Below are 10,503 nucleotides of genomic sequence, written 5' to 3' on the forward strand. Positions count from 1 at the left end.
ACAAATACCAATGTACAAAATTTGGTCTTAGACCGAAACAAACTAAAAAAATGCAGACTGCTTCTAATTTTGCAGTTAAACATTTACATACTTTAAAAATGCTATAATAATGTAGGCATGGTTGTAATTTTTACTTATAAACAGTTAAAAAAAAAACATGCACATAGAGAAATGGTGATGTCTGTGAATGAATGATCTGGTAATTTTCAGAAAACATCCAAGCAGTTGCGACTATAATGCTTTTAATTTTTTCAATATATCTTAAAACTCTGGGATTTAAATATAGCAACATTATATACATGAATCACTGCTGTAGACAAAATCGATGTTGGCCCTATGTGGATAGACGATTAAAACATCATTTGTTTTAATTCCTAAGCAACAACCTGTAGTTTCTTTAGCCTAATGTTTAAATGGACAATTAATGCAATAAACCTGATTCAACCATAACTGTGTGCTCTTTTCACTTGTAGAGGAAGTACTGTGCAGCATTGAAGTAATAATATTAAACAAGTAATGCAACTTGTCCATGCAGCATGCATGTTATGGATCTGAAGGGTACTCTAAAATGTGTAACTTATCAGAGTGTTACCTGAACATGTGAAAAATAAATCCTATAGACTTACACTGAAGGGTGGACCAGCCATATATAGAGAGCATAGTAACATTGAGAAGCACTATGGCACAAGAAAAACACCTGAACCAGCTAATCAAGCTCTTACAAGGCATAGAAACTTCCAGTCAGGTGTGTTGAGGCAAGTTGGAGCTAAACTCTGCAGGACACCGGCCCTCCAGGACCGAGTTTGGACAGTCCTGGCCTAGTAAGAGCTTGATTAGCTGGTTCAGGTGTGTTTAAATGGGGTTGGAGCTAAACTCTTCAGGACACCGGCCATCCAGGACCGAGTTTGGACAGCCCTGACCTACAATAATGTACAGTATTTGAAAAAATAATGTGTTTTTTGAACATTAAAGCATGTCAATATATTCTGTTACACCAAATACACAAAATAATGATCTTTAAAAAAGCATCATATGACCCCTTTAATAGTTGATCAATGTGACACCTTTTTAAGACGATGTGTTGAGTTAAATGAGTTCATATTTTAAAACGCGTGTTCTTCTCCACTCCGCAGCTCCGCGCGACGCGCGTCTGTAAGAACGCAGCGGTGAAATGAGTCGCGGCGTGGGGACCAATCAGAGCGCGCGCTGAGCTCCAGCGTTCAGCGCACTGCAGCAAAACTAACTTCATCCCGAATGAACGCTGACTGGAACACGAGATGATTGTCTAGTCTTTCCTTCGCGATGTCTCACTTTATGAAGGCTGTTTTTCTGCTGCTGTGCGCTAGTATAAGCGGTCAGTGCGGGAAGATGAAGCACAACCTCAGGAGAACATCTGAACAACATCACAAACACGGAACGTAAGTGTCGCACGCTTTCAACTTGTTTCAGTTTTAACAGAAGGTGGAAAGCTACGTGCGCGAGCAACAACGAGATGAAGCCAACTATCATTAGCATCTACCCGAGTTTTTTTTTGTCTAATTATAACAGGCTTGTGGTTTTGTAGCCTAAGTTGTGATTGATTTTCATACATTTCTAATTACTGTCTGTAATGGCAAAATAATGGTATTTTCACGTTCCTTTTATATTTTTGCTTTTTCATAAATCTAAGTCTGTATCATAATTGTTTTATAGTTTAAATTCTGCTCAGAAAACTACCAAAATAGGCAGTTTAGTATGCAGTTAGGGTTGAAAAGGTTCTCATTGTGAAAACTAAATTTTGACAACTAAAAGACAGTTAAACTGTAATTGTAAAACATCTAAGGTTATGTACAGTTCAACTGTCATTCTTGTTTGTGTGTGTGTGTGTGTGTGTGTGTGTGTGTGTGTGTGTGTGTGTGTGTGTGTGTGTTTTGCGCAGTCAAGATTATAAAAATTAAAAAGTAACTTTCAGAACTGAACCGGAGTAATTCACTAACAGTGTGGAAACACAAATCTTTGACTGTTCACATTTCAGAAACAAATATTTTACAGAAAAGAATGGATTGAATGTCAATACTATGTGTTGTTTGAGAATTGCTTCTTTAAAAAAAACCCTAAATCATAATATTTCTATTAATAATATTTCTAATAATAAAGTGCTTTTATTATTTATTTGAAATACTACATTTGGGTTAAAACTGTTAATATATACTAGTGTGCATATAATAATACTAAACATTTACCACAATTAAACCTGAAGGTTGATTGGTGAATAATAGTTGTGCTCATGAGACGTCTGTATTTGTATGAGATTGCATTGAAGTGCTGAGATGTTCTTTTGCAGTCCACTGTTCAAGAAGATGCTGGATCAAACTAAGACACATCAGGTGAGATCAGACCATCTGCTGCGTGTCGATGATCATGACTTCACTATGAGACCAGCATTTGCAGGTAAAATCTGTGTGTGTGTGTGTGTTAGTGGCATGAAAATCACTGCAAAATTGTTTTGACATATATATTGTCAACTCATACTGATTGTAGACTATTTCTTATGCAGTTTTTCTTTTTTATTGTATGAGACCATCGAATTTCTGAACTGTGCTGATACAATTAATATTAGTAAATGAATACTCTCCTTTTACTTTGGAGCCTACAATACAATATCTCCACAGTTCATAAAGTGATTATTTGCAAGAATAGGTGCTGTGAATATTTCAGAATATGTTCTAGCTTCTCACACTTTTCATCTTTCGCACATGTGCTCCAGGTCATCTGCATTATTTATGTCATATTTCTGCTGCACAGCTTTCAAATAATGTAAGTTTTATGAACAGATGTAAACTGATTAACTTGTTCTATTAGTTTATCATCATCATCATCATCATCATTAAATTTTTCTATTTTAGCAAAATACCATGGTGAAAGTTACGAAACATGGCAAGGCTCATATTTTGCCCCAAAATCACTTAAAGTAAACAAAGCGTTAGGAATTTTTGCATTGTGATATATATTTGTATATACAGTATATCAACTGGCTCGTTGAACCGTTTTTTACCTTTTTTTAAAGGGTTAGTTCACCGAAAAATTAAAATTCTGTCATTAATTACTCACCCTCATGTGGTTTCGCACCCCTAAGACCTTCATTCATCTTCAGAACACAAATTAAGATATTTTTGATCAAATCCGATGGCTCAGAGAGGCCTCCATTGACAGCAACGCCACCCAAACTCTCAAGATACATAAAGACGTATTTTTTTTTTTTACGGTACTAAAGACATCGTTAAAACAGTCGACGTGACTACAGTGGTTCTACAATAATTTTATGAAGCGACGAGAATACTTTTTGTGCGCAAAAACAAAACAAAAATAATAACTTTATTCAGCAATCTCTTCTAATTCCTGTCATTATCCTTACGCGGTTAACGCAGTAAGCACAGTGAAGGCTTCCGTGTTCTACGTCCCAACGCCGGCTCATTATTGGCCAAAGCTGCACATGTGAGGAGCCATCCAATAATGAGCCGGCGTTCGGACGTAGAACCTGGAAGCCTGGATGTAAACAACATATGAACTAACCGTTTAAACACTTTAATTTGTGTACTAGCAGTGTATCTTACAGTGGACATGCACTGCAGAAGATTTTGTAATTTTTATAATTTCTTCTGAAAGTTATGCACATTTCTACCACGTATGACAAATTCAATTCAAGTTTTCAATTCAAGTTTATTTGTACAGCGCTTTTCACGATACAAAAAGGGCCTTATAGGCAAGTAATAATATTTTGTAACTGATACGGAACTTAATAGGTAGCCAGTGCAGAGACTGTAAAATTGGGGTAATATGATCATATTTTCTTGACCTGGTAAGGACTCTAGCCGCTGCATTTTGGACTACCTGTAGCTTGTTTACTGAAGATGCAGGACAACCAGCTAGCAGTGCATTACAATAGTCCAGTCTAGAGGTCATGAATGCATGAACTAGCTTTTCTACATCAGAAACAGGTATCATGTTTCATAAGTTGGCATGTTTCTAAGATTGAAGAATGCTGTTTTTGTAACATGGGAAATATGATTTTCAAAAGACAAGTTGCTATCTAATATAACACCCAGATTTTTGACTGTAGAGGAAGTAACCGTACATCCGTCTAGTTGCAAATTGTAATCCACGAGATTCGTTGTACTGTCTTTTGGTCCAATAAGTAATATCTCTGTCTTATCCGAATTTAATAGGAGAAAATTATTGGTCATCCAATCTTTTACATTTTTAACACTCTCTGTTAGCTTAGATAATTTAGAAGTTTCATCTGGTCTTGTTGAGATATATAGCTGAGTATCATCAGCATAACAGTGGAAACTAATCCCGTATTTTTTAATAATATTACCAAGGGGCAACATGTACTGTATATCGAAAATAGCAGAGGACCTAGGACAGATCCTTGTGGCACTCCATATTTTACTGGTGATAATTGAGATGACTCCCCATTTAAATGAACAAAATGGTAGCGATCGGACAGGTAGGATCTAAACCATCTTAAAGCCTGCCCTTGAATACCTGTATAGTTTTGTAATCGATCTATGAGTATGTCATGATCTATAGTATCGAATGCAGCACTAAGATCAAGTAAAACTAGCAATGAGACACAGCCTTGGTCTGACGCAAGAAGCAAGTCATTTGTAATTTTAACAAGTGCAGTTTCTGTGCTATGGTGGAATTCTTCATAGAGATAATTTTTTTTGCAGGAAGGAGCACAGTTGAGCAGACACAACTTTTTCTAATGGCATTAAAACAATTTTTTTATTTGTGGACTGATTCCAAGTCCTTTTTATTGTGAAGGCAAATTGTATTGCTAGCATTTTAATTACCTCAAATACAAATATCTTAAATATTTCCACATTACAGTAATTTGACAATATTCCAGTTTGGAAATGATGCATAATAAACATTTTTCTTAAACATCAAGTGATTCTTTATTTATAAGTTTTCTTCACACAGCATGCGTCTCATATTTAATTTCAAGGTCTTCACTGACTCTGTTGTCTTTTTGGTAACCAAGTACAGTAATTACAGTAAAAACCGTTAAAAACAATATTTGTTGTGGTTAAAATGATTGCAATAAATTTCACACAACAAATACTGAAATATTTTATAAATCAACATTTTGATATTTATTATGTGAAAATTATGTGAAACTTACGACACTCCCTAGCTGTCTTTGTTTAGATTATCATATTTTTAAACCAATAATAATGAATATTTTGATAATGAATTTTCATATTTTAAGATACTCAGGCATGATGTGTTCGGACCGTGCCATACATATCATTTTATAATTAAAGTCTTTCTCTAAATTCTTCCATCAAATGTGCATTCATTTGATAACAAGCTTTGCAATTTAAGGTTGCAAATCTCTGCTCAACAAGAACCGAGTTGCTGCAATGCGTCAACAGAAACCTGAATGTCTGCAGAGAACTCAGTCATCAAGCCAAAGACCTCCCAGGGAAAAGCAGAAGAGTGGTGTTTTTGATCATTCCTGGTGTGACTAGGAAAATTTTAATCTTATGCATCCAATCACTCCCTCTCCCTGTCTGTGGTCCGGCATGTTTTAAAACATCAAGGGCCAGATTTACTGCAATTCCATAAAAGCGCCAATGGGGGTGAAAAGTTCTGTGCAAATTTAAGAACACCGACACAGCCAGGGGTGCGTTTCCTCATAACCTTATCTCTTAGACTCTAAAGGTATACCTTAAATAAAGGTGTATCTTTATTTAAGGACTTAGCTCATAGGACTTAGCGAATAGTTGTGATTTAGCACAACTATTCACTGTAGTATTGCTGCCATAGTTTGCTCAATCTCCCCACCACAATCAATCCCTTTAAATAGACTCCTAAGCCTTGCCTTATTGTTTGCCAACTGATGTAACTTTGGATAATATAATTAAAAAGCTAACAACTATCAGTGTAATGACACTGATTTAAATGTATTCTTTGAATGAAAACACTTCAATTAGCCTAATTGGAACACTGGGTTTATTACAACTTCAGAATTATATTCGTATAGACTGAGATGTAAAGAAGCATTTTGCACAGTGGTGGCCTCTAGTGGAGTGAACTCTCAACAGTAGGCGCATTTCTATTACCCTTCAAATTGCACAAATTGAAATGGAAACACGTACATTTCGCAAAAACGCCCATATATTGCAAAAACGTTTTTACGCTCGCATGAGGTGGTTTTTCAGGCAATGCGAAAAAGGAATAATTCGCAAAACTGCAATGGAAACGTTTTTCCCCCCGCATTTACAGGTCACATGGTGTATGTAAAAAGTCATATGATCATTCTTCAATGTACTATATGTAATGGGTATATTATTTTGAAAAGAGATTATCTTTGGGATACTTTTATTTTGGCGAGTGGTCCGCTTTTTGCGCGTGCTGCAAGTAGGGAGAGACGAAGAAGAGCGCGGTGTATGAGTGTGTCACACACAGAAGTGAGAGCAGTGTTGTGATCGAGAAGCTCGTTCGATAAAGTTGCTTCAACTGAAGATTATTGAGGCTTAAGTCAAATAAAGGATGACAGCACTAAGTGAAAGTGTGTACAGTGAACCACAGTTCATAGCAGAAAGGAGTTTTTTTCAGTTTTGTTCTAGTGGTATGTGTTGGCTGTTAAAATGACACAGTAACATATCGAAGGCCACGGAAGCTGTGAGTACGCTTAAAGTGAAAACCCTGCTTAATTTTTGTCATCAAGTGACTTGTTGCATGTATTTTTGCTGTATTTTGCACCTGGACCATTCACGTGCAATTAAGTTTCCCGCACGTGTCAGAGCAGGTGAGACCGAGATCTCTGTATAATGCAGTTAATGCAGAGACTTAACTTATCCGCCGATTCAAGGTTGAAGATTGTGTTGCTACCCTGCCATCCAAGTGACATCTCAGGTTGATTCATCTCAGTTTGATGCTTTTTGAGACAGTTTATCTGTGGGATATTTTTACAAGACTGAGTGAATTTTTGAACTTACACACTTAAAACTACGTGATCTTCAGTTTATTTCAACGCACCCTACGTCCAGTCAACGGCCTCAAATTTATCGTTCTACGGTATTCCTCTCATTTTTTCCCATTTTTTTAGTGACTGAACTGAAAAACAGGGAACTGTGGTAATTCAAGTGGACTATGGAACTTGAGTAACTGTGAGTAAACATTTGAAGGGACGTTTCATATAAGTGCTCATTCTGAGGTGAGCTTTAATTGTGTATGCTTTGTTTTTGTTGTTTTCAAATGTGATTGTTTGAAGGTGACCATTTGAAAAGGTGAGAATTTGTGGGTTTACCAATTGACAAATTGCAAGTGATCTCATTTTGAAGTTTCATAAGGGATTTGTTATACCACAAGTGAAAAGTTTTCAACTGTTGTGTTGAAGGTGATTGTGTGGATTTGAAAAGACAGCACAAAGACTGTAAATAATTTTTATGATTTTCATTTAATCGATTACTCAAACAAGAAATAATTATTCATAAGAAAAAGAAATCTAAAATAATCAAATACTGTTTAATTCCTTTTTACACTTATCTACAGTGTACCTTTCTGTTGAGAGCTGTCAGGGAGTGGGGGAGTCTCACTTACTTTATTAGATCTGGGGAGGGAGGAGCATATCACACTGTACTCTCATGTATGCAATTTCACTTCAGGAAGCCACCATGTAACGTTACCATACTTGAAGCCTACCCTTGTCAATCAGTAGTGTTCCAACACAATAAGGTAAGAAACCACATACACACGTTAGTATGTAACGAGACTAAAACGTTTGGGGAGCAGGGACCAAGATCCTTTTGTTGTCCAAACTTCCAGGGCAGCGGTAATCCATTTCCCCTACACAAAGGGCTAAATACCCCCGTTACAAATGTGGCGTCACGAACAGGATCGAATTAGGCACATTTAAGTAGTCACACGTCTCCAGGCCCACAAGTTGTTTGTTGTCAAGTAAGAAGATGTCTGAACTGGAGGAACTAAAAAAAGAGATGGCAGAGATGCAGAGGAGGTTTGCCCAGCAGGCAGGGGCACTTGACCAATCCAGGGCGGAGCAGAGAGAAGCCCTATCCTTAGCAAAGGTGGTAATTGAGAGCCAAGCCTCTGCGCAAATGACCCCAGCTGCCATTTATATCCCTAGAGACCGGAAGCTCCCTGATTTCACTGGTTGCGTATCAAAACCAGGAGAGCTGAATATTGAAGAATGGGTGGCATCAATGAAGTCTGCATTTCAAGTCATGAGGGTGCCCACTGAGGACCGGGTTGAGCTGGTGAAACAGCACCTAAAAGATGAGGCCAAAGCCACAGTGAAGTTCATGATGGACTGAAAAGAGGAATCTGTTGACAACATCTTCACTGTTCTCCTTGACACTTATGGAGATAAAGTGCCCATTGGTACAAGGCTGAAAGACTTCTACGATCGTGCTCAGAATACAGGAGAAACAATACGCTCCTATGCATATGACCTTCGGGAAAGACTTAATCGTGTTCAGCGCTGAGAGCCAGCTAGAGTGGCAGATGCTGAAAAGGTTTTGAAAGAGCAACTGGTGCTAGGCCTAAAAGATGACTTCTTACGTCTAGAGAGATGAAGCGCAGATTTAAGGCTGAGCCAGATTTGAGTTCCGTGGAGTTGATGCAAGCGGCAATTACCTGGTCAGAAGAGGAGGATGCACAGCCTTCTACTAATGTCAGGCCCAGTACCCATGCCAGAGGGGTAGTAAATGCTGCTGCAGCACAGGATGCTCCCCCCACTCTGTGTTTAGAGAAGTTGCATGAAGCAATTCAGAAAATAGCTGCTCGTCAAGAGGAATTATATCAAGTCGTTCATGCAAAAGAAAGGAATGGACCACAGCAGAGCAGTCCAAAGAAACTACCGTTAAAAGACAGTGAAGGCTGTTATATTATTCGTGTGGTGAACCTGGACACACCAGTCGCTATTGTCCACAAGGTGGCAAGTCTGGGAGGGGACCAACTGCACCACAGTGTATAGTGGAGTCAGCTGAAATTACCGAGAAAGACTTGGGAGGTGCAGTACAGAAAAGCCCAGGGCCCTCATTGATTAGATGTCACACAGCAGAATGGCTGGCTGACGAGACTGCTAAAAATCTGAAGGATAGTGCTTTTGGGGATTGTCTCACTGTTGAGGTGAAGATAGCCGGTGTCAAGACCAAGTGCCTCTTAGATACAGGGTCAGAGGTGTCCACCATCTCCGAGTCACACTTCAGACAGCATTTTGGGGAGCAAAAGCTAAAGTTGTTCTCTGCATGCTGGGTTAAACTGACAGCGGCCAATGGACTAGACATTCCTGTCTTAGGTTGCTTACAGGCTGATGTAGAATGTCTGGGAAAAGTGTTTCCTAGGAAGTGTATATTCGTTCTAACTGACACAAGTCCCGACGTCAAGGAAATGATAGGAGTGCCTGGGATCATCGGTATGAATATACTCAATGACTCAAAGTGGATGATGCAGTCAATATGGGACTGCAATTCATCCTGCAACACAGGACAGCCAAGCACAAAAACAGTTTCTTTCCCCAGGCAATCTACCTCATGAACAGTTAATGTTCTCCCATTGTGCAATTAAAGTACAGTATGTGCAATAACCTTATAATTATTTATCACCCTAAACCCTAGTACATTCCTACAACTTATTTTATTTTATTCTATTCCCATTCCATCTATACCACACCTGTACATACAATTTATTCTTTTTTTGTGGTTTATATTTATGCATGTGTATTTTATTCACATCTCATTTTTATTATCTGTGTGTTGTTGTTGTCTCCGTGTACTGGAAGCTTGTGACACTATAACAAATTCCTTGTATGTGCAAACAAACTTGGCAATAAAGCTCTTTCTGATTCTGATTCTGAATGACGTGCAGTCTCAGTTCATCTCAATGGAGGGGATGGAAAAGGTAGACAAGCATAGTCAGCAAGATGAAGCTCAAGTCCGGAGGGTACTTGCTAGAGTTGAGAAGGAAGCGGGACATCTAGGGCCTGATGGAAGGATTGGGTATGTTAAGATTGCCGGAAGACAGGCTATCACTATTCCGCCCCACTCGGAGAAGGTACTTGAGGGCCGCTGTGGACTGTCACTTAGTGTGAAGAGTAATGTGCTAGTAGAACCTGCAGCTGGCACAAGTTTGCCGAAAGGACTCTTAGTGGCTCACGTTCTTGCTAAAACAGACTGTGGAAAGGTCCCTGTGCGTATGCTGAACTTGAGTGGAAAGACCGTTAGAATTGCATCCCGATCTAGAGTGGCTTCTGTTTTTAAGCCAAAAGAGGTGGTCATAAAGGATGTTCTTGAATTGGAGGAAGATGACGGTGTACTTCATGTCAAAGAATTAAAGGAAGACAAGGTTCAGGCTGATAAGAACTTACTCATGCAGCCAACAGATCCAGTTGAAGTAAACTACGAAGGTCTCACACCAGCACAATGTGAAAGGCTTGTCGAGTTGTTATCAAAACACAGAGATGTCTTCTCCAGAGATGACCAAGATTAT

At 38.5% G+C, this 10,503-nt stretch overlaps 1 protein-coding gene across 1 annotated transcript in view; it reads left to right on the forward strand.

Annotated features, from left to right (window-relative positions):
- Positions 1 to 1,199: 1,199 nt before the first annotated feature.
- LOC107562336 (gamma-aminobutyric acid receptor subunit rho-2-like) overlaps positions 1,200 to 10,503 on the forward strand; it is a 23,250-nt gene continuing 13,946 nt past the window's right edge. The window contains exons 1-2 of the mRNA XM_016246971.1: positions 1,200 to 1,418; positions 2,324 to 2,430. Coding sequence (XP_016102457.1) covers positions 1,303 to 1,418; positions 2,324 to 2,430 — 223 coding nt within the window. The 5' untranslated portion in view covers positions 1,200 to 1,302. The remainder of the gene's footprint in view (positions 1,419 to 2,323; positions 2,431 to 10,503) is intronic.

The sequence above is a fragment of the Sinocyclocheilus grahami genome, unplaced genomic scaffold, assembly GCF_001515645.1.
Source record: "Sinocyclocheilus grahami isolate Dianchi unplaced genomic scaffold, SAMN03320097.WGS_v1.1 scaffold819.1, whole genome shotgun sequence".
In the NCBI taxonomy this organism is placed as follows: domain Eukaryota; kingdom Metazoa; phylum Chordata; class Actinopteri; order Cypriniformes; family Cyprinidae; genus Sinocyclocheilus; species Sinocyclocheilus grahami.